Source organism: Lampris incognitus, chromosome 17, assembly GCF_029633865.1.
Source record: "Lampris incognitus isolate fLamInc1 chromosome 17, fLamInc1.hap2, whole genome shotgun sequence".
NCBI classification, from domain to species: domain Eukaryota; kingdom Metazoa; phylum Chordata; class Actinopteri; order Lampriformes; family Lampridae; genus Lampris; species Lampris incognitus.
The window spans coordinates 15,992,162-16,015,841 of NC_079227.1; the positions used below are offsets into that span (position 1 = coordinate 15,992,162).

Below are 23,680 nucleotides of genomic sequence, written 5' to 3' on the forward strand. Positions count from 1 at the left end.
CTCATAATAGTAATTTTTCCTGTTTTTTGTCCTTTCTTCAGACTGACCGAGTTTCCCATGTGCCAAAAGGGTACTGCAGTCTAGCAGCAGCATTTGCCTTCTGCTTCACCTACAAAACACGCCAACACTACTACCACAACCACTACTGACCCCCGACCCCTTGCCTCACCTCAGACTGACTTCCTGGTTGACTCTCAACTCATCTTGGCCCTTCGTCGAGCACTACCAAAGGGCTTTTGTCAGTTATTTTCTGTGAGGATGATGGAAGCAGACTTAAGACGACAAACTGCTTCAGCCAGAGGGGACGGCAAGGGACCACCGCTTGTGCCTAGAGACCAGCCACTGTTCCCCTTTGCTGAACTCAGCAGCTCTTCATCCACACATCCACCAGGCTAACGGTGACAGATTGGCCAGAGCCATGTAATCGAAAGCAGTTTCACCAACATTCCTAAAAGACGAAATCTTAGCATTACTGCCATCATGCCAGCATCAAACCAGCATCTCAAGTTTGACATAGACATGAGTAGTTATTTTGACTAAAACGGCACCCTTACCTGTTTCCATTCTGAAAGCCTTTTTTTTTTTTTTTTTACAACCAGCCTTTTTTGGTTTGACTTCACCTGTGGAACTGGTTAGTCCAATCACATGTCTCTGCAGCACAATCTCACTGGCCTTCATCTCCTCGAACGGACAGAAGCATGAGGAGTAGGGGGAGAGGTTATGTTTTATTTCTATGTTGATGAATGATTTTTTATGTAAGTTAATCATCTGTATGTGATTTGTGCCCATTTTTATTTTTGGTTGATCGTGACGAAATGTCAAAGTTGCAAAGACTCAGATTTAACCATCCAAGGGAAAAAATGTTATTGAAGCAATGCTCTACAGCATAATGACACAGAAGCTGTTTTTGTTTGTTTTTTTTAACTATTTTGCACCACACTGACATTGCCAGCGTTTTTGTTTCTGATGTAATTTGATTATAACCGGAATGTATCAAGTGTAATTAGTTAATAACTAAATCTGTCTACAATCACCTGGCTGGTACAACTGCTTACACATCCTTTCCTCCCTTCCCGTCCACTCTTCTCATGTAAGTTCGTGACCTGCCACAGGTACGTCTCCACTTTTGTGGACGACACAATGCTGTACTTTTTAGGGGAACAACTTTCTACGGGGTTTTTTTTATTTTTATTTTTTTAATTGTCTTTTTCTTTTTTTATGCAAACCCTTTTTTTTATGCCAGCAATGACATGTAATTTAGGAATGTAATTTTAAGATATTGTAGTCAAATGTTTTAATATATATGTATATGAATCTGTACCTGTGTCTAACAGTGGGTCTATTTTAACTGGGGTTGGCTGCTAGTCTGATCTTACAAGGAAATATTTTGGTACTGTTTCTCAAAATGCTGGGTTTTTTAGCATTTGTGGCCTATAATATATTTTTGTAGTGATTACGTCTAAGAACCCTAATGTGTTCATTTGTAACCTCACGCTGCAGGTTCCTGCTTGAAAATTATTACATGTTTTTCACGAGCGCCCACTTGTCTCTTTTATTCTTTACATGACATGTCTATTGACTTTTGCTCTCTGCAGCCGTTAGAGGACTTTGCGCCTTTAGTTGTCCTATAAGAGTAGCTGATGATTTTAAAAACTGCACCAATATATATTTCCTCTGTAATGCAAAGGAAACTTGGTACATTGCACATTGTGTTTGACGTTTCCTCTAAATAGCCCTCTGAGATGTGAAAAAAAAGTCATAATGTTTCGATTCCCAAACCATTATTTTGGGCCTTTGATTATATTGTGCAGCTCAGTCTTGGCTCTCAATTAAGGGTTTTCCTCTACAAGACCAGCTATAATCTTGGTGAGTGTAAGCTGTAGCCGGGTCGTCTCCGGTGAAGTGGATAAAGGAGGGATCGGTTGTCATACATGCACAGCCAAGAGTTTTGATCATCCATTATGGAATGACCCGCTTAGTCCACTAATTGCCTTCGGCATAGTGACTTTATTGAAACCTGAGTTCTCTACGGACCTGGGTCTGAGAATTGGCCAGCTAACGGCAAGGCATCTATCAGGGGGGCAACCCATGAAGGCAAACCAGAGACCTCCAGCACTCGTTTGTATCTCAGTCAAACACAATGTACAAGCACAACAGTCATATTTGGCCTGCTGATGGTGCCTTAGCAATTGTGGCCCCTTTGAAAGAAAATATTTATTGTGAACAGGGAAGGAATTAATAGTATTTATGATTTTGTACAAACATAACGAAGAAGCAGCCCCGGCATACTAATGCACTCATTTCCCTGCGCTACAGAGGAAGGCAAGGCAACAAGCTCTCTCTCACTCTACCCCCCCACCTCCGTCATCACCTTTTGTCAATCACTCCACATGCTGCTTCTCACCTTTCCTCCCACACATTCACCAGCTGCCCATATGAAAGGCTGCAGAGCTGTATGACCTGCCAAATAGAGTTGAATTATTCAAAAAGCACTTTGCGTGTGCATGTATGTGCGCGCACGCTGACCTTTGTTGATGGGCCGACGTGCGTGGTGCTCATGCATGGGGTCTGTGCATAAACCACATGCAGAACCTTTGAGTGTGCATTGTGTCTGTGTTCCCATATCATGTCAGTGGGTGGGATGTCGGCGTGTAGCATTCCCACCAATGCCCACCATAAGCATGTGTCTATGTACGCGTCAGTAACATCAACTCTGGAGGACAGGCAGGAGCAGCTTACAGACCCCCAGCCATGCCTGTGTTTCACCTGAGAAGCCAGGTAAGCTATATTACATGGAGATAAGCTCTCACTGCTTTCCCCCCAGCGTGCAAAAGCTATACGGCTCCGTTTAGGTGGACCTAAATATAGGCTTTCACTGTCATTTAGATTTGACCTAGAGATAAAACTGTTGTTTGGGAGTACAGGAGAGAAGTAATTTTTCAACATGACATTTGCATGTGGAGAGTGATTATTGTCACTTAAACTATATGAGTGTGGATTTTTTTGTTTTGCTTTTTCATGCATTTTTTGTGTATTTATTGACTGACTTTTTGGCTTTTTGGAGAGATGCACTGCAGATAAATAGAATTTTGCAGCATTTAGAGATTATATTTCCTCTTGTTGATGGTAAATTGGGTTAGCTGTGACTAAGGATAGTCTGACTTAACTGGCCTTGGCCTGAGAACAATATTCAGAGTTGAGGTATGTGAAACTAAATGCCTCATAACTTCACCAAAGACTTGGTTTCCCTAGGTTTCATTTAGCCTATTGCCCTGATTCATTTGATTTGATAAGCAGGTCGTGGCTGTATCAATAGTGCACAGACTTAAAGTCAAGTCAATGTTATTTGTATAACCCAATATCACAAATTACAAATTTGCTTCAGGGGGCTTTACAGCAAAGTCATTTTAGGTGAGAAAGAGAAAGTCTGCAAACTCAACCATTAAAACTATTTAGTCATTATTAACCGAAATCACAGAATAAAGACAATGTGCATGGTTCTATTTTGTATTTTATAGGTAATATTCAACGTATTTTCAACACTGAAGTATTAAGCCATGTCACCTGTTAAGTCCCAGGCTAGTACCAATGGCAAAAAAAAGAAGGCAGAGTCATCCAATAAAGAGAGAAGACAGCGCAGAAGAGGAAGAGAGAATGTCTCCAAACCATCTCAACCTCTCTCCGAAGTGCCGAACAGTAAACTTAAAGGTAATGTGAATTCACCCACGCTAGAGAAGAGAAAGAAAAATGAGGTCAACGGTAAGAGAAGAACTCAAAAATCTGAAGAAAAACAAGAGAGAGGCTCGAGACAGTTGAAGGAACCACAGAAAGAGACAAGAAAGAGGCCGCCCATTACAAACGGCAAGCTACAGCCACAAAGCAACAATGTCAATGGAACTAATAGGGACACGAGCAAAACCACCAAGTGTCACCAAGCGACTCTTAGGTCAGCCTCCACAAATGCAGGGAGGACCAACCACCCTCCTGCTGGGACAGTGAACAAGAGAGGTGGCAGAGAGACAGAAAGCGAGGGATCTGAGAGTGATGAGAGAAGTTCAGCGGTGGAGGGAGAGGAAGACGACAGCAGAGATGAGAAGGGGGAGGAGCCAGGGTGTAATGAAGAGCCAGTCGGGGTGCAGGGGAGCGAGGAGAGCAGTGAGGAGGAGGAGGAGGAGGAGGAGGAGGAAGAAGAAGTGGAGGAGGAGGAGGAGGTAGATGCATCTGACACACAGGAGGACTCAGAGGGGGAGACGGAGGAAGGAGCAGCAGACCAAGAAGAATCGGACAAAAACCCCTCAGAGGAAGTCGGGACCAGAAGTGAGCTGGAGGAGGAAGAACCTGTCAACAGCAAGGAGGAGGAAGAAGAAGAAGAAGAAAAGGAAGCTGAAGAGTCAGTGTCCAGCGATGGGGGTGGAGAAGAGGAGATAACTGAGAGGAACACGCCTAAAACAACAAACACTGATAAGACCTCGAGACGGCGCAGACGGACACCGAGGCCGTCAGAACCAGCACAGCAACGCAAGATGTTTAAAAAAACAAAGGTGGATAAGCAGGTGGAGAAGGCAGAAAAACAGAGGGCCAAGGCAGAAAGACAGAGGGCAGAAAAGGAAGCCAAGCAAAAAGCCAAAGAAGATAAAAACAAGCAGAAGAAAAGAGGGATAGCTAGCTCTGTACCAGAGGAGGCTCAGCTGCTGAAAGGCGTTTCCCTCAGCAAGATTGACACGGCAAAACGCAAGGCCCAGCTCCTTCAGCTGGCTGATAAAACCAAAAACATCAGAGAGAAACTAGCTAATGAAATGTACGAAGATGGTGAGGATGAGGAGGCAGGACCGACTTTGTCTAAAGCTGCCAAAGGTCAGAGCAGATTGATGCTTATCAAAGCCAAGGGCAAAGACCTCAAAGCCAGCCTGGAGGCTGAATGCAGGACACAGGAGCAGCAGGGAGCAGAGGGCGATGTCAAAGGTCGGTCTCAGAGTCTCCTCCTGGGGAAAGCCAAGCTGGCTTCTGTGCGACATAAAACCACAAAAATGTTTGCAAAGCCTGATGAGGAAATGTCAGAAATCGAAGCTACAGATGGAGAGCCAATAAAACCCAAGGCACATTTGATAACGCGAAGAAAAGGCGTGACAACTCTTCGTCGGGTATCTGGCTGGATTCAGATGAAAATGCCACAAGGTTTCAACCTGAGGAAAAAAGTGTCAGCCTGGTCCAAAGCCATCAGCATCTCCCACTGGCTCTCCCTCCGAACTCTAAAGCAGAAAGACAGAAAGCCCAAGGGCAACATCCTCAAACACAGGATGGCTATGAGGGCTGCCAGTAAAACTAGCCTGGCCAGTAAGAAGAGTCGGAGCTCCTTGGAGGGTAAAAGAGTGATGGGGAAAACTGCCTCACAGAGAAAGGACCAGGAGGGAGGTCAGGAGGTGGCTTCAGCCAGGCAGAGAGAGATAGAGGCCAAATATGCTGTGGTACTCCCAAGGATGAACAAGCTAGGCCTCGCAAAGGCAGCCCAGGTGCCTCAGTCAACAGCAGCAGCTACGTCTCCAACAAACAGCACAGAAACACCAGGGAGAGCTGCTCCTACAGAACCCAAACCGCCCAAACCAGGAGCCCGATTAGTACTGCCCGTCAAACCAGACCTCAGCCTCCTCAGGTCCATCAAGGAGCCCTTACCAGGAGGAAAAGTAGCAGGGGGAGAGGCAGCAGAGAGGCGTGCTGCTGCCCTGGAGGGCTCAAATGACACTGAAGATGGGAACAGGAGGGCCACCCCGGACAGTCAAAATGGTGTCAGTGTGCTCCAGTCTGCCATAGAAAAACTGGGCTCCTCTCAGATACGCTTCACCAAGACCTCTCTGTCAAGAGGAGCCAGGGATTCTGGACCCATTCAGGACAGAGGAGCTGACTGGGAGAGGGAGGCTCTAGCTGGGATACCCCGAGATACCCTTCAAAATGGGGGGACGGGGAGGGCGGTGGCAGTGTCTGGAGTGGCGTCCCTCTACGAGGAGGAGGCAGACAGGGAGGTAGCCCAGCTGATGGGTGAGGGGGGTCTGTACACTGTCGGCCCACCAGAGGTGCATTGGGCAGGGAACACAAGGATGAGCGGGGACCCTAATGTATGTATCAAACAATACATTTTTAGTGATGAAGAAAAACTTTATTCATTAAGTACAAACACTATTCAATTAAAGATAAGTCATAATTGTTGCATTTATGTTGTCTTAAAATACTACTGTTCTTATCTTATTCTCTTGACTTGTGCCCAGTGAGAATCTTTTGGTAGAAACTTCCCCATTCAGTCAATGCGGTTCAGATACTTTATCTCCTCCTGTTTTCATGCTGGTTTTGGTGGTTCAGGACTGGCTGCGTGCCGAGAACCTGTTGCCCCACCAGACAGTGGAGAAGCTAACCAAGTGGACAGTGTATGATGATGAGGGCCAGACCCGGACTGTTCCAGCTCATCATGGCCGAGGCCCCTGGGAGGCCGAGGATCCCACCCAGAATATGCTGGAGAGTCGACTCAACAGCACAACGGTAAGGATGCTGCACTAACTGGGTGTCCCGGTAGTGTAGTGGTCTATTCCGTTGCCTTCCAACACAGGGATCACCAGTTCGAATCCTTGTGTTACCTCTGGCTTGGTCGGGCATTCCCACTGACACAATTGGCCGTGTCAGCGGGTGGGAAGCCGGCTGTGGGTGTGTGTCCTGGTCGCTGCACAAGTGCCTCCTCTGGTCGGTTGGGGGCACCTGTTCGGGGGGGGGGACTGGGGGAATAGCATGAACCACCCATGTGCTACACCTCCCTGGTGAAACTCCTCACTGTCAGGTGAAAAGAAGCGGCTGGTGACTCCACATACCAGAGGAAGCATGTGGTAGTCTGCAGCCCTCCCCGGATCGCCAGAGGCGGTGGAGCAGCGACTGGGACGGCTCGGAGAGTGGGGTAATTGGCCAGGTATAATTGGGGAGAAAAAGGGGGGTAACAAAAAAAATAAAAAGATGCTGCACTAATGTATAATCTGCCAAACATGTTTAATGTCCTTTATACTCCTACGTCGATTCCTTGGTTAGTTGTCATAAAATGGACTCAGCCATAACCTGGGTATGTATCCTGTCATTACCCTGTCCTCTTTGCACTCGTACACATGAATACATAGACTTGGACCTTACCCAAACCACCATTTGTACTTACTGTTTACACACACACACACACACACACACACACACACACACACACACACACACACACACACACACACACACACACACACACACACACTCATCATCATTACAGTGGCACATGCCCAGGCAGTTATTTACAGTTCTCTGCGAGTGTCTACTTCTCATATTCCACCATGCCAGGCAAATTATTCCTATGCAAGGAGGTGAGACCACACACACACGCACACACACACACACACACACAGCCACTGAGCCTATGCATGGGTAAATGCTTGTCTATTTTTCCTTCTCACTTTCAACTTGCTCTCACATAACACACACTTCCATGCATTTTTGATGTACAACGTATGCCACAGAGACCTTTTATAAAACAAATAATTGATAATTGTTCAGCTCTCACTAACCGCTACACCAGTATTTTCAACTGATTCTGCTGACCAGCCGTCATATCACGACCCGAAACCCTTTGGTCGACATTGCAAATCATCTTCTAATCCAGTTTACGCGTTATCCGTGTTCCTCTCTCTATTTTCCAGTGGGTGAACCTGCGGTTTTCTTACGTCTAACGGTTATACTGCCGTTCCACCCTGTCAGTTCTACCTCATCGCATGCAGCCAGTGTTTCTAGAGTACAACAAGACATAAAAGACCGCTGCTGGTTTATTTATTTGCCGGTCTGTGCCGGCACAATGGAGTGCACACACGCCGGCGTGCTGCTATGAGGCCGTGCTGTATCAGCTATCACGCTGCTCCATCGCTACCGCTGGATTGGTTACCTGTTGTAGGAGGGTTATGAGTGCACCGTAAGGGGTGTGCGGTGCCATTCAAGACAATCAAACCGGCGGAAAAACAAAACGTACCTCAAAGCCAAAAGAGCAGCGGGCTGTAACTCAGGTTTGGTTTTGGAGCGTTAATTCGGCGTCAGCACGTAAATAAGATGACACTGGAGATAAGGTAGGTTGAGCTGGCCGGGATGGGGATGGTCGAACGCCGTCATTCCTTCAGTTTGTGCATTTGTCTTGTTATGTGCATGATTCACCCCCACTCTCATTTTTACATCGCTCCTGGAAAGCTCAATAGGAATCTGTCCAATTCAATATGATTTGATGGTTAGGTGCATGTCCACTATCGTGCATTTTCTTCTTCCGGCAGCACGGTGGTGCAGCGGTTAGCGCGGTCGCCTCACAGCAAGAAGGTCCTGGGTTCGAGCCCCAGGGTAGTCCAACCTTGGGGGTCGTCCTCTGTGTGACGTTTGCATGTTCTCCCCATGTCTGCGTGTCTGTGTGGGTTTCCTCCGGATGCTCCGGTTTCCTCCCACAGTCCAAAGACATGTAGGTCAGGTGAATCGGCCGTACTGAATTGTCCCTAGGTGTGAATGTGTGTGTGTGTTGGCCCTGTGATGGCCTGGCGGCCTGTCCGTCCAGGGTGTCTCCCCACCTGCCGCCCAATGACTGCTGGGATAGGCTCCAGCATCCCTGCGACCCTGTGAGCAGGATAAGCGGTTCGGATAATGGATGGATGGATGTCCACTTCTCTCCTCATCCTCTCTCAGGTGGTGATGCCGGGCAGTGAAACGGCTGTAGAGGTGGATGAGGTTGAGGATCTCTCCCAGCTTGAGTGAGTCTCACATACATACACACACATGGACACGCACATATGCACACATACACACACACACAAGCATGCACGCACACACACAAACCGTATGTACTGTATATGCCCACAGTTCGACTGTCAACTGTCCATTGTTATGCTCTGTCCATAGAGAGGTGTGCGAGAGTTCGGTGCTTCTAAATCTGAGGAAGAGGTTTCATCGTGACTGTATCTACGTAGGTCTCATCACTGTCTTAACCTTTCCTTGAAAATCTTGAACACACAAGACTACCTGTTGTGTAAAACGTTTACATTTTACGTAATAGACCTTTTCATGCAGGAGTGTAATATTCCCCATTACCTTCTCTGTCACAGACCTACATAGGAAACATGCTGCTGGCAGTGAACCCCTTCAAGTCCCTCAGTATCTACACCGAGTATGTGAGACAACAGTACCAGGGCAAGGAGCAACATCGAAACCCACCGTACATAAATCATTTTAAAACCACTGGACAATATTCTGTTTTTTTACGATGGATATTTATCCATTGTATATTTATATCATCGTATATTTATACGATGGATTTGACTATGAGGCATGTGGCACAGTGGTTAGCGCTGTTTCCTCACAGCAAGAAGGTCCTGGGATCGAGCACCGGGGTTGTCCAACCTTGGGGGTCGTCCCGGGTCATCCTCTGTGTGGAGTTTGCATGTTCTCCCTGTGTCTGTGTGGGTTTCCTCCGGGGACTCCGGTTTCCTCCCACAGTCCAAAGACATGTAGGACAGGTGAATCGGCCATACTAAATGTATGAATGTGTGTGTGTGTGTGTGTGTGTGTGTGTGTGTATGTTAGCCCTGAGTGATGGTCTGGTGGCCTGTCCAGGGTGTCGCCCCACCTGCCACCCAATGACTGCTGGGATAGGCTCCAGTATCCCCGCGGCCCTGAGAGCAGGATAAGTGGGTCGGATAATGGATGGATGAACAATATTCTTTGCCTTAGTTTTTATTAGAATTGGCAGTATTTCATGTCCCTTTACTGTACTCCTCTTGTATTTTGCACTTGTAGTGCTTGACTTTGTGTTGGTCTCTGCTGCAGCCATGTGTATGCCATAGCCGACGTGGCCTTCCTCCAATCCCAGAATTCCACACAGGAGCAGTGCATTGTAATAAGGTAGTGAACCCAGGTTTACCTATTTCAACATATTTTCCCCCCTAAAATGTATGCCTATTTGGGCATCCGGGTGGCGTAGCGGTCTATTCCGTTGCCTACTAACATGGGGATCGTTGGTTCGAATCCCCATGTTACCTCCAGCTTGGTCGGGCATCCCTACAGACACAATCGGCTGTGTCTGCGGGTGGGAAGCCCGATGTGGGTATGTGTCCTGGTCGCTGCACTAGTGCCTCCTCTGGTCGGTTGGGCGCCTGTTCGGGGTGGGTGGGGGGAATAGCGTGATCCTCCCGCGCACTATGCCCCTCTAGCGAAACTCCTCACTGTCAGGTAAAAATTGGCGGCTGGTGACTCCACACTTATCAGAGGAGGCATGTGGTAGTCTGCAGCCTACCCAAGATCAGCAGAGGGGGTGGAGCAGTGACCGGGATGGCTCAGAAGAGTGGGGTAATGGCTTGATACAATTGGGGAGAAAAAGAGGGGGGTAGATTTATGCCCATTTTTTTTCAGTTGGTCAACAAATCTGCATGTTCCTTGGTTTTCACAAATGTAAAACACTGCCACACTTGTTTTAATCTACTACTTGTATGTCAGCAATTTACAAAATACTGAAGAGAGTCTGTGGAGCCATGCTGATTCAAGACATATCAAATTTATTTGCATAGCCCTAAATCACAGTTGAGTCCCATAATTACACTGGATTCTCCAACAGATGTGAACAACATACATAATTTATGTGTGATGATTTACACGGTCATGTACAGAGTCCCTGATAAGCTAAGGAAAAAACTTCACAGAAATCTAACCAGGGAGAATGTGAGACATCTTATGAAAGCCATCAGTGGAGGGATCCTTCTTCAAGGATGGATGCTGATAAACTTTGTTTTTTGTATGCAGTGGTCAAAGTGGTTCAGGGAAGACTGAAACCACCAAGTTGATAGTCCATTATCTCAGCTCCATGTACCAAGGCAGAAACGACAACCTGCGACAGGTATGGTACAGTTCACCAAGAACGGTACATGGGAAAGATGATCATTTATCATGTTACACACTCAAACACGATAAAAATCCTTAGGGATGTCAGTTAAGCTTTGGGCTGGTGACATATATTATTGTTAAATACATTCCCTCCAGGAATGCTCCGACCAGCCGGCTGAGATCTTCACAACTATCAAAGAAGGTTGAAACAGTTGAACCAGACTGAAGATGTCACTTAGTTGAGTGATGAAACATATCTGTCAATAAACATTGTATATGAACTGATTCAACCATCTTTGATTTTCTTACCTGGATTATTGAGCATGCATCAAGACATCTTCACAACTATATTTAACCTTTCACTGTCCCAATCCATAGTCCCGGCATGCTTCAAGACCACCTCTGTCATTTCTGTCCCCAAGAAATCAACACCCACATGTCTGAATGATGACTGACCCATAGCACTCGCCCCCATTGCCATGAAGTGCTTTGAGAGCCTGGTTCTGGCTCACATCAAAAACACTATCCCCCCCACATTCGACCCACATCAGCTCGCCTACCATCCCAAAAGGTCTATGGGGGACGCCATTGCCACTGCCCTGCACTTTGTTCTGACCCACCTTGAACTTAACACATACATCCGGATGCTGTTCATAGATTACAGCTCTGCTTCCAACACTGTCATCCCCGCCAAACTAACCACCAAACCCCTCTCCCTTGGCCTCAACCCCTCTCTCTGTAACTGGACCCTGGACCTCCTGACCAACAGACCTCACTCTGTTAGGTTAGGTGACCCCACCTCCTCCACCCTGACCCTCAGCGCAGGTGCTCTTCAAGGCTGTGTTCTGAGCCCCCTCCTTTTCTCCCTCTTTACCCACAACTGCCTGCCAACTCACCCTTAAATATAATAGTTAAGTTTGCGATTGACACCACAGTTGTAGACCGTACCACCAACAATGACGAGACCGCCTACAGGGACAAGATTCAGCAGCTCACATCATGGTGCACCACCAACAATCTTGTCCTTAGTGTGCAGAAGATGAAGGCACCGATTGTGGACTTCAGGAGGTCTAGAGGCTGCAGCCATTCCCCCATACACATCAATGGGGTGGAGGTGGAGGTGGAGCGTGTTTCCAGCTTTAAATTCCTTGAAGTCCACATCAGCAAGGACCTCTCCTGGACATCAAAGACCCAGTCCCTTGTGAAAAAGACCCAACAACGCCTGCATTTCCCGAGGAGGCTGAGGAGCACCCGTCTATCCTCTAAAATTCTCACCAACTTCTACCACTGCACCATAGAGAGCATCCTGACCAGCTGCATCTCAGTGTGGTACGGCAACTGCACATCAGTAGACCAGAAAGCTCTGCAGCAGGTCATCAAGGAGGCCCAGCATATCACCGGTGCCCAGCTCACAGCCATAAAAGACATTTATCGCAAACACTGCCTTCGAAGGGGTCTCAGCATCAGCAGAGATCCCACCCACCCCAATCATGGACTGTTCTCCCCCCTGTGCTCTGGGAGGCACTACAGGAGCCTCAGAGTCCACACTATCCGGGCTCAAAAACAACTTCTTCCCCCAAGCTGTTACTCACCTGAACCTGGCTATCCACTCAATGTCTGTAAATATGTTTATATGTGTGCTCTTTTTTTTCTTACTTGATCATTAGCTTTTAGTCTTCATCTGTATATATATTTTACTATGCTTGCTAGGTTCGTCTATGTCTGTCTTGCACTGTTTGGCAAAGCCGCAGCCCCTCATTTCGTTTTTACACATGTGCCTGCACATTGTTTTTAATGACAATAATTTGAATTGAATTTAGGCAGCACGGTGGTGCAGTGGTTAGTGCATTCACCTCACAGCAAGAAAGTCCTGGGTTCAAGCCCTGGGGTAGTCAAACCTTGGGGGTTGTCCCAGGTCATCCTCTGTGTGGAGTTTGCATGTTCTCCCCATGTCTGCGTGGGTTTCCTCTGGGTGCTCTGGTTTCCTCCCAAAGACATGTAGGTCAGGTGAATTGGTCATATTAAATTTTTCCTAGGTGTGAATGTGTGTGTGTGTGTGTGTGTGTGTGTGTGTGGGGTGGGGCTGTGATGGCCTGGCGGCCTGCCCAGAGTGTCTCCCCGCCTGCGACCCAATGACTGCTGGGATAGGTTCTGGCATCCTGAGAGCAGGATAAGCGGTTTGGATAATGGATGGATGGATGAATTGAATTGTATTGTCGTGTCTAAATGCAGTAATGATCAGTGGTGTAGCTGCAGGGGTTTGGACACTCGGGCACATAAAGATGGTTGCATTGTGGCCCTTTTCTAACTTGTTGATTTGTATGTATTGTGATGATTATTGTATAATTTGTAATAGCTTAATAGGCTAAAAATACATTTTAAAGGCAAATAAGTGTTTCAATTCACCGATTACCTTTCAGTGTCTCTAACTCTCTCTCTCTCTCTCTCTCTCTCTCTCTCTCTCTCTCTCTCTCTCTCTCTCTCTCTCTCTCTCTCTCTCTCTCTCTCTCTCTCTCTCTCCCTCTCTCTTTGGTGTACTGTATTTCTCTTCTTTCTTCCCCCTCACATCCTACTGTCTTATGCTCTCTCCCTTCCTTTACCAGCCCATGGAGGTGCTTCCCATACTGGACAGTTTTGGCAATGCCAAGACCATCCTCAATAACAACTCAAGCCGCTTCGGCAAGTACCTCCACATCCACATCCTCGAGTGAGTCCACTTACACGTTCTCTGTAGAAATTTGACCGGCTGGTCATTGACAAATAAGTTATTTGGCGCCATGGTTGCCTCCCTTAAAGAGACTGGTTTTAGTTGTTTTATTCATGGACTGAGTGTCTCCTATCTTGTCATTGGTTGACAGTGGGGTTGTTGTAGGGACCTCATTGTCCAAATATCTCCTTGAGAAGTCCAGGGTTGTCTTTCAGGTGAGGACCCTGAGTGAGGTGTGCAAATTGGCCATAATGGATAGGTTATAAGTGTGCAATTACACATGAGTAACTGTCCATGAAGTGACGCATGCATTAGTGATGATTCCAGATGACGTTGCCGTCCCTGTTCCTTTCGTCCTTGTAGGCCAGCGAGGAGAGGAACTACCATGTCTTCTACGAGCTGCTGGCTGGTATGAACGACTGGGACAAACAGGACCTCTTTCTCCAGGGAGCAGAAACCTACTACTACCTTAACCAAGTATAACACAACTACTGCAGCAGAGACACCACCCGACTCCAAAAATAACATTACAATAAGAATTTTATTAGGGCATCCGGTTGGTAGCGTAGTGGTCTATTCTGTTGCCTACCAACATGGGGATCGCCGGTTCAAATCCCAGTGTTACCTCCGGCTTGGTCGGGCGTCCCTACAGACACAACTGGCCATGTCTGCGGGTGGGAAGCCGGATGTGGGTATGTGTCCTGGTCGCTGCACTAGCGCCTCCTCTGGTCGGTCGGGGCACCTATTCAGGGGGAGGGGGAACTGGGGGGAATAGTGTGATCCTCCCACGCGCTACGTCCCCCTGGCGAAACGCCCCACTGTCAGGTGAAAGGAAGCGGCTGGCAACTCCACATGTATCGGAGGAGGCATGTGGTAGTCTGCAGACCTCCCCGGATTGGCAGAGGGGGTGGAGCAGTGACCGGGATGGCTCAGAGAGCGGGGTGATTGGCCAGGTACAACTGGGGAGAAAAAAGGGGGAAAATTCCAAAAAAGAAAAGAAAAGAAAAAGGAAGATAACTCAAATGCAAACAGGAATAAAAGAAAAAAGGGCTTGTCAGCACTATCTTGTTATAGTGCCGGCATGCTTATCCAAGCAAAAAGAAAAAAGAAAGAAAAAAGAAAATACAAAAAGGGTTTCTAACAGGTTTAGAATTATCCAATTTAGCCAAGGAAATCAAACTTACATTATCCGCCAGACTCCGGAAAAATGTGGTCGACTCAGCACCCAGTCTGTTCAAAAAATCAATTTCGGCTTTCATGCAGCGCAAGAGTCAACGGTATGAGAGCGAACGCAATATAATCAAGCTGGATTAGAGAAACCACAAACTCAGCTTCAACTTTCAACTTTATTGTCATCACGTCCAAAAGAACACACTTGGGTTTGACATGGTGAGACGAAAATAAATGCCTAGTTTCTGAATCGGGGGCAAAGTTCATATTCAGACCGGAATCTGTCTTATTTTGCAAGTAAATGTTCAAGTTACCATGAACATAACATGGTAGGTTGCTCACCGGGAGACCGAGACATAGCACAAAATTTCGAAAGTAATATAAATATACAAATTGTATAGGATGAAGAGACACAATTAGGTTGTGGGTCTGCCTTGTTATCATTTTGCCTCATGTGTTTTAACTGTCTTTTTAGTCCTTGTCAGTCATCTTGTTTTCTTCCTCCTCTGTTTCTTCCTTCTACTTCCTTCATCCCTCTCTCTCTCTTCACCACAGATTGTACCTCCTGTATATTCTCTCATTCTGGCTCACCTTGTGCTTTGCTGCCGTTGTGCTTTCTCTCCTTCATAGGGTGGTGCCTGTGAGTTGAAAGGGAAGCAGGATAAGCAAGATTTTCAGCTGCTGGTCCAATGTTTCGAGACAATCGGTCTCCATGCTGACCAGATCACCACCGTCTGGGCCCTCCTCTCCTCCATCCTGCAGCTGGGCAACATTTGCTTCAGCTCCTATGAGGTGTGCGTGCATGTGTGTGTGTGCACACACATGTGCATGCTGATGCCTGAGTTTGTGTATGTGCACACACGTGGGTGGGTAAACGAATAAGTTTATCTGAGAAAAAGAGGGAGAGCTGAAGGACCGTTGATAAAATCAGATATCTGCTGTTGTTCCTCTAGAGTGAATCCTTTGAGGTAGCTCGCATCTTCAGCGAGGCTGAGGCCCGTAGAGTTGGCTCCTTGCTGCAGATCTCTTCAGAAGCGCTGCAGACAGTCATCACACACCGTGTCACAGTTGGTATCTTTTTTTTTTTTTGTATATCCTTTATCACCAGTGCCAAGTTATCATTTCTCAAAGTTAGCATATGCTCTGATCCACCTTCTGCTCTACAGGAGACTACCTATGACAGGATCTACTGCCCTCTGTCTGTGGAAAGTGCCATAGAATCCAGGTATTGATCGCGCAGAAGTAATGTCGATCACTTGTTCACAAAACAATGAATGCCACCACCACAAAAAAAACAAAACAAAACAAAAAACCCCAAACAACACGAATAAAACTGTTTTCTCTCTTCTTACCTTTTTTTTTTCTTTTAGAGATGCCATCGCCAAGGCATTGTATTCGGTGCTTTTTGACTGGTTGTTAGAGCAAATCAACGACTGGCTTAGCCCCACAGAGATGGACAGCACAGTGGGCATAGTGGACATATATGGGTTCGAGGTTTGTACCAGGCTTGGTTTGAAATCCCGAACTTCTTGACAATGACAGTTTCATTGAACTCATATCAGACATTTGAGTGTTTGAATTTAGCATCTTATGTGATTTCCCACGCTTTGTAGGACCTCGGAGTGAACAGCTTTGAGCAGCTGTGTATCAACTTTGCCAACGAGCAGCTGCAGTACTTTGTCAATGAGGCAGTGATAACTCAGGAACAGGTCAGTTCCAAACTCAAGACCAAGTGACCTTCAGTCACTTACATACTCAGGGATGAAATATTCACTATTGGGTACTGTATTTTGTGACTGCTCTGTGTGTGTGTGTGTGTGTGTGTGTGTGTGTGTGTGTGTATGTGTGTGGGTGTGTGTGTCCTCAAGGAGGATTATGCTACAGAGCAGATCCAGTGGTACCCGATGTCCCTTAAGAACTTCCACTCCTGTCTGGAACTCATCTCCTCCAGGCCACATGGCATCCTTCGCATACTGGATGACCAGACCTGCCTCCCACAGGCACACACACACACACACACACACACACACACACACACACACACACACACACACACACACACACACACGCAACACCCCCCCATGATATCTGTTTCAGTGGAATTATAATGACCAGGTTCAAGCTGTTCCTGCTGCCATTAATGTATTCTACAGTCACCACAGAATTTCATAAGCTCTTTATTATGCGCTAATATTTTACTGCTGTCAATCCATTTGTTTATTTTTAGATTTTTATTTTAGTGGATGACGGTTTCTGTTTTTGCACATCTAGGGGTGAGGAGAAAATGGTACCTGCCAGGGGTATTCTTAGAACTGCTGTCATTCTAAGCGTCATTGTTGTTGAAGTTATCTGTCTGATGTTTTACTGTTACTGTGTATGTATGTTTTGCACCAATGGCTGCATAAATTTCCTAACTGGATAATAGAGTTAAACTTGATTTGACACACACACACGCACACATATACACACATGCATGTCTATGCTTGCATGTACAATTTCCTCTTTGTCCCTCCCTGTTTTTTTCCCCACCAGGCCACTGACCATACTTTCCTCCAGAAGTGCCACTATCACCATGGGAATAACCCTTCCTATGCCAAGCCCAAGATCCCATTGCCAGTCTTCACCATTTATCACTATGCTGGAGCTGTCACTTATCAGGTATAATAACATGATGGAAATTCTCAATGAATCCGTGTCAATTACTAAATCCAAACTGTAGCGGAAATAGCACTTTGGCTTGGTTTTCCAGAAATAGAAACACCCTCTCTTATTTTCCAAGGTCCACAATTTTCTGAATAAGAACCATGACCAGTTCCGCACAGAGGTAGTGGAGCTGTTTGCCAGGAGCAGGTTGAAGGTGAATCATCATTTGCAAACATACTGTACAGCAGAGGTTTCCAAACTTTTCATGCCCATGACCCACTTCTGGAGATACATTTTGGCCTTGGACCCCTTGATTTTGTGCAGTAAAACGAGCAATAAATTCTCATTACCTGTCAGAATTAACAATCCTCTCCTTTGTAGATTAAACGATTGCATTGATTCCATTGACTCAACGTATAAAGTTCTCTTTTTTCCACATATTAAAATCAGATATTTGATCAAAAAAGAGAAAATAAATATACAATTTTTACATCTGTCTCCAACAAAAAGCGTTTATTGTGACATGCTGTGACCCACCTGATCCATGCGTTGACCTCCTTGAAAACCACTGCCATACAGAATATTCACTGGCAGCTCATGCGCCAATATGAACACATCCCTCATATCGGCTCCATTGGGTCTTTGTCCCAGATGGTGTCAGATTTGTTTCGGAAGGTGCAGGACGACTACACCCAGCAGAGAGAGCTGGGCTGGAGAGGAAGAGGCCCCCGCCAGCAACCCTCCACCGTAGCTGCACATTTCCAGCAGTCCCTGTCTGAACTAACCAACCGCCTGGAGAGGTACACCAGCACACAGACATTTAACTACACTGGTTTTCATGAATACATTAGTTGTATTCTACCTACTATAGACAGTATCCAGACTCTAGGGTAGTTAAACCAATTAATGGATTATGTCAAGGAAAATTTTATGGATGCAAAGCACAGCTGTTGTGTGGCTTTGTTGTGACCAGAACAATACGGGATCACTGTCTCAAGTAGGTCTAGTGTTGACTGCACATTTTCAGTTGAGTAATAGCTGACGTTACATATCAATTACGTAATGTTTAACACCGACTTTGTAAAACAGGCTAGATGCTTTTAAACTGGTTCAACAGAGCTAAAGTTAGCTCGTCTGACTCACGTTTTTAGTGAACAGACAACCCAGAAAAGCAAGCTGACACATCAGAAACACTTGAAGACTTACATTTCCCAACGAGGAAGAGCAGATGTGTTTCCAGACCCTTTTCAGGGTTTTTTTTTATGTGGGAAAACCATGTTGACCGATAGAGTATTTTTAAACTTTAAAACGTGTCTGCAGGGGTACTTTAATATTCTTCGTTTTTTGTTTTTTTCATGCTAATCGGTTATTGGCCAAAATTCGTCAAACGATGCTCCAAAGCAGGACGTCCCTCATAACCAATCAACAATCAGAATACAGTATTGACATCACGTTGGTCCACATTTCCAAAAGGTGCCTTCAATTCTCTGCCACTGGCGCTATGTGAGAGTGACGAGCAGTCGGTAAAGGGTTAGATAGATTTATGCGATGACACATTAGAAAAGAAATTACAACGTGCAAACTGTGAACTACTTTTAAACACATCGCTAAAAAATTGCGTTTTATTTAGGCCTTTTCAACAGAGTCCAAATTTCCTTTTTTTCGGAATTTCCGTTTCCGTTTATTTTATCGCGCGTTAGCCAGCGCAACGGTTAGCCTGTTGTGGCATCCCTCAAAGACCTGTGGGCTAGCTGTCGGTTAAGGTTAGGTAGAGGTTGAGGTTAAATCAGGTCAAGGTAGGTTAGATTACATTTAGGTAAATTCAATGAAATGGGATTTAGGGAACCTATAGACAACGCTCCTGGAAAGACTGTTAAACTAACGGAGAGAATGGCTTTGGAAGAGAGCGGTACTGCTATTGCTAACGAGGCAAGTAACGGCCGTGAGTGAGGGGGTCATAAAGACGCATGGACGCAGACGCGAAGTGTGATGGGGAAGAAAATTTTGTGGATTATTTGTTGTCACTGCCATTCTACAGTTCGGATTACGCAGCAAAGGTGTGGATCAAGACTGCTAATATTGTAAACCTTTTTTTTTTACTGCTTAAATTTTCGTTGAATTTAAGAAAGAGTAGCCAACTAGTGTAAAATAGCATGGTGCCGTGGGTTGGTTTTCCACCTGTCTTCCCCAAATTTTTGAGTCACCAGCCACTACTGTTTTACATACACTCAGTCAAACAATTTTGGAGGAGTCCTCCGCCCCGGTCTACACAGATGGCACAGTTTAATGCGAGACAAGGCGTCAATTTGTGAAGCCAGATTCATGAGTGTTTGAATTTTAGGATTAACCTATGTCCCTTTCCCCCCCCCTTTGTTTACCTTAATCCCAAAGATGCAAAACCACATTTATCCGTTGTCTCAAGCCAAACTATGTTAAGGTAGAGTATGTTGTAATACACAATTTTACATCGACAAGTACTACATGGAAATAGGAACCTACTCTTTCATGTGTAAACTCAAAAACTGTATGCTGTATCAGTTTCCAGGTATCTTTGATGTGGACTACGTGTCGGCCCAGCTAAGGCATGCTGGGATACTGGAGATTATCCACATCAGGAAAGAAGGCTTCCCCATCCGTATCACTTACTCCTACTTCATGGAGAGGTGCTGACCAATACGGTGTACCTGATATGGTGTATCTGATATTGCCATGTAGATGTTGTTCCTACAAAATCATAATTAATGTTGCTTCAGGACCATCATTGCAACTGACCAATCACGTTGTTGTGCTGTTCTGCCTGGGGGGGGGTTGATTTTGGGATTATGTTGTGGGTGAGCTATCAGTTAGGTTAAGGTTAGCTATCAGTTAAGGCAAGGTAAGTGTTAGGTTGAGGTTAGGGTTAGGTTGAAGTTATGTTAGGTTAGCTTTGATATTTTTCTGTTTTTTTCCCCCAAAGTCACAAAGGCACGACATCACAACAACGTAACTGGTCAGTTGCAATGATGCTCCTGGGCAGCATTAATTATGATGTCATAGGAACAACACCACCACGGCAATATTGACACGATCTCATATTGCCATATTGGCGTTGTTCCCACAACATCACCAACACAGTGATATTGGCACTATCTGTACCACGCATGTCATATCTCAGTCTGAGAAATTTTGAATTTTTTGAATCGTTGAGTCACACACATACACACACACACACACACACACACACATATAGCTAACACCAAAAATCTAGCTGGACTTATTCATTTTTTTGTTACTTTCTCCATCCTCCACACTCTTACCTCCCCTTTTCCCAACCGCTACCCAACCCTATTCCACCTCCTCCTTGTTTCTACATTACATAATCACACATACAGATACACACACACACACACACACACACACACACACACACACACACACACATTAACCCAACACCAAAATTCTAGCTGGACTTATTCATTTGTTTTGTTACTTTCTCCATCCTCCACACTCTCACCTCTTCCCCACCGCTACCCAACCTTATTCCACCTCCTCATTGTTTCTACATTGCACAATTTACATGCACGCACACATGTACACACATACATACGTACACACACACACACACACACACACACACACACACACACACACACACACACACACACCCTCAGGTACGGGGTGCTGTTGGGGCAACGCTCAGCCCAGGTCTCTGACAGGGAGCAGACAGTGACTCTATTGGAGATGCTTGGGGCCGAGGAGGGGCAGTATCAGCTGGGAATCACCAAGGTGCTCACTGACTCACGCACATACCATTTATTTTAGTATAAACCCACATTAAAAAAAAATTTTGACAGAATTTCATGTTTGTGTTTATATCTCAATCATTTTTTTGTAAAAAGTATTCTGTAATTGTAGTTCTTATATTACCTGCACCTGGTTGTTATTTCTAATGATTTTGTTTTATTCTTGTTTATTTATTACTGATTTATCTATTTTTATTAGCCATTAGCCATTTTTGTTGGATATTTTCACCTTTACCCTATACGGTGTATAGTTTACACAGTATTTGTATTTATGTTTGTTTTACTGCACTGCATTTGTTGTTTTTGCATTGTTTGTGTTTGCCATTGCACGCATTAGTTTCCTAACAGGAATTAATGAATTAATTTTCATGTCTAATCTTAATGACACATATTAATGACAGCCCCTGTGCGTGCGTGTGTGCGCGCGCGCGTGTGTGGGGGTGTGGGTGTGTGTGTGGGGGTGTGTGTGTGTGTGTGTGTGTGTGTGCACATCAGGTGTTCCTGAAGGAGCTGCTGTACCAGCGTGTAGAGGACAAGTGGAGCAGCACTCAGACCTGGGCTGCCGTCACCATCCAGAGGAACATCAGGGGCTTCATCTGCAGGAGGAACTTCCGTTTCTTCAAGGAGAAAGCCATTGTCATCCAGAGCCACATACGAGGACACCAGGCCAGGTACAGGGAAGATGGGGGGAGCAGCAGAACTGGCAAAGAATGGAGGGAAAAAACCTGAAGGTAATACAATTTTGAATGATAAGGAGCCCTAGTGAAGAAAATGCCTAAAAAGACAGTGTAGCAGAGATAACTGGAAGAGTAAAGAATTCATCTCAATGTTATAATGACATCAGCATTCTGAGAAAGTAAGTGAAGTAGAATACCATTTGTCTGTCAGAGACTGACAGCGCCACCCTGTAGCGCCAACCACACGATGGCACAGTCGTTAGTTAGCGTGGTCGCCTCAAAGTAAGAAGGTCCTGGTTTCGAGCCCCAGGGTAGTCCAACCTTGGGGGTCGTCCCGGGTCGTCCTCTGTGTGGAGTTTGCATGTTCTCCCCATGTCCGCGTGGGTTTCCTCCAAAGACATGTAGGTCAGGTGACTCGGCCGTAATAAATTGTCCCTAGGTGTGAATGTGTGTGTGTGGGCGGTCCAGGGTGTGTCCCCACCTGCTGCCCAATTACTGTTGGGCTAAGCTCCAGCATCCCCGCGACCCTGAGTTAAGATAAGTGGTTTGGATAATGGATGGATGAATGACTGATGCCCCCTTCTTTCTTTAGGAAGTACTACAAGCGCCTGCGGCAATCTTTTACACAGTTTTGGGCCATAATGATGATAACAAGGGACACCATCAAGCGACGGCAGTGGAGGGTAAGGATGGAGAGAGAGAGAGAGAGAGAGAGAGAGACCATCCCAACCTTACTGCATAGTTACTGACTTGGAGCTTGGCAACCCTTTGTTGACTTGCTTTATAGTGCCATAAATTAACAAAGCTCTGCTCACTTACAGCTTTGGAGCTGGTATGGTATGGCTGTAATGAGGAAAACATCTAGCCCTTCCCATTGACAACGCCCTGAAATCCACATTTTGGGTTCAAAGTTTACAGTTGTTAAAACAGTATCTTGATTATCCTCTCTTTCACGTTTTCTCCTGTCCGTAGCGCACTTGGTGCAGACCCACCCGCTCTATTATGTTTCATGTTTTATTCTGTTTCTTTCACCGTGCACCATAGTATGATCATTGGCCTTTTGCATGTGTTTTCTAAGTGTGAACACAAGTGTTGATATCTTTAGGAATAAAGTGTACATAGCCAGCTTTCAATGGATATTTCATATTGGCAGTCCTTCATTCATTCTGGCTGAGTAATTCTGAGTCAACAAACGTTTGACAGTCTTTTAATGCCATGCAGACTTTGGACTTTGAATTGCTGACTGTGTGTGTGGCGGTAATATTGGGATTCCTGCCTTTATGACTTAACACAAACTGAGTGTACACGACCCAGTTGGTCAGATTATTGTGCTGCAGTACCGTCTCAATACATGGGGGCGCGGACTCAGGGTTGTGTGGAGGGGTACATTTCTGATCTTTGAACTTGAACCCTTTAGGCGGTGTAGCTGCATTAGATGGACCTTACGGATTAAGGTGAACGCCAGGTGCATGTTATGTAGACGTTGGGTGGATTTTTGAAGATATGAGAGCTGCCCCACTTGATAACCCTGATGACATGTCAGCATTCAAACCCTCACCCCTGCAACATCCCATCTCGGTAGTTTGGCCTATGAGATAAACCAGTGATAGCCACCCGGGTGGTAGCAACTTGTGAATTTTAACTAGTCAATTCAATTCAGTTCAGTTTATTGTCATTAAAATAAATGTGCAGGCACATGTTAAAAATGAAAAAACTAATGCATGCTATGGCATTAGTGGAGTCACTGAGCGTATGGCCTACACTGTGTGTGTGTGTGCTCATGAAAGTAA

At 45.7% G+C, this 23,680-nt stretch overlaps 2 protein-coding genes across 2 annotated transcripts in view; both read left to right on the forward strand.

Annotated features, from left to right (window-relative positions):
• Positions 1-1,535, forward strand: part of llgl2 (LLGL scribble cell polarity complex component 2) — a 28,452-nt gene extending 26,917 nt beyond the window's left edge. The window contains exon 27 of the mRNA XM_056297057.1: positions 42-1,535. Within this exon, the coding sequence (XP_056153032.1) occupies positions 42-46 (5 nt within the window). The 3' untranslated portion in view covers positions 47-1,535. The remainder of the gene's footprint in view (positions 1-41) is intronic.
• A 2,022-nt stretch (positions 1,536-3,557) lies between these two features.
• myo15b (myosin XVB) overlaps positions 3,558-23,680 on the forward strand; it is a 54,935-nt gene continuing 34,812 nt past the window's right edge. Inside the window, exons 1-25 of the mRNA XM_056296688.1 lie at positions 3,558-4,133; positions 4,233-6,110; positions 6,352-6,528; positions 8,725-8,789; positions 8,938-9,001; positions 9,141-9,250; positions 9,862-9,936; positions 10,831-10,924; positions 13,515-13,618; positions 13,770-13,833; positions 13,982-14,095; positions 15,419-15,580; positions 15,742-15,855; positions 15,955-16,013; positions 16,159-16,282; positions 16,402-16,497; positions 16,657-16,788; positions 17,321-17,446; positions 17,568-17,645; positions 18,083-18,231; positions 19,823-19,868; positions 19,970-20,094; positions 21,082-21,196; positions 21,709-21,884; positions 22,483-22,573. Coding sequence (XP_056152663.1) covers positions 3,558-4,133; positions 4,233-6,110; positions 6,352-6,528; positions 8,725-8,789; positions 8,938-9,001; positions 9,141-9,250; positions 9,862-9,936; positions 10,831-10,924; positions 13,515-13,618; positions 13,770-13,833; positions 13,982-14,095; positions 15,419-15,580; positions 15,742-15,855; positions 15,955-16,013; positions 16,159-16,282; positions 16,402-16,497; positions 16,657-16,788; positions 17,321-17,446; positions 17,568-17,645; positions 18,083-18,231; positions 19,823-19,868; positions 19,970-20,094; positions 21,082-21,196; positions 21,709-21,884; positions 22,483-22,573 — 4,914 coding nt within the window. The remainder of the gene's footprint in view (positions 4,134-4,232; positions 6,111-6,351; positions 6,529-8,724; positions 8,790-8,937; positions 9,002-9,140; positions 9,251-9,861; positions 9,937-10,830; positions 10,925-13,514; positions 13,619-13,769; positions 13,834-13,981; positions 14,096-15,418; positions 15,581-15,741; positions 15,856-15,954; positions 16,014-16,158; positions 16,283-16,401; positions 16,498-16,656; positions 16,789-17,320; positions 17,447-17,567; positions 17,646-18,082; positions 18,232-19,822; positions 19,869-19,969; positions 20,095-21,081; positions 21,197-21,708; positions 21,885-22,482; positions 22,574-23,680) is intronic.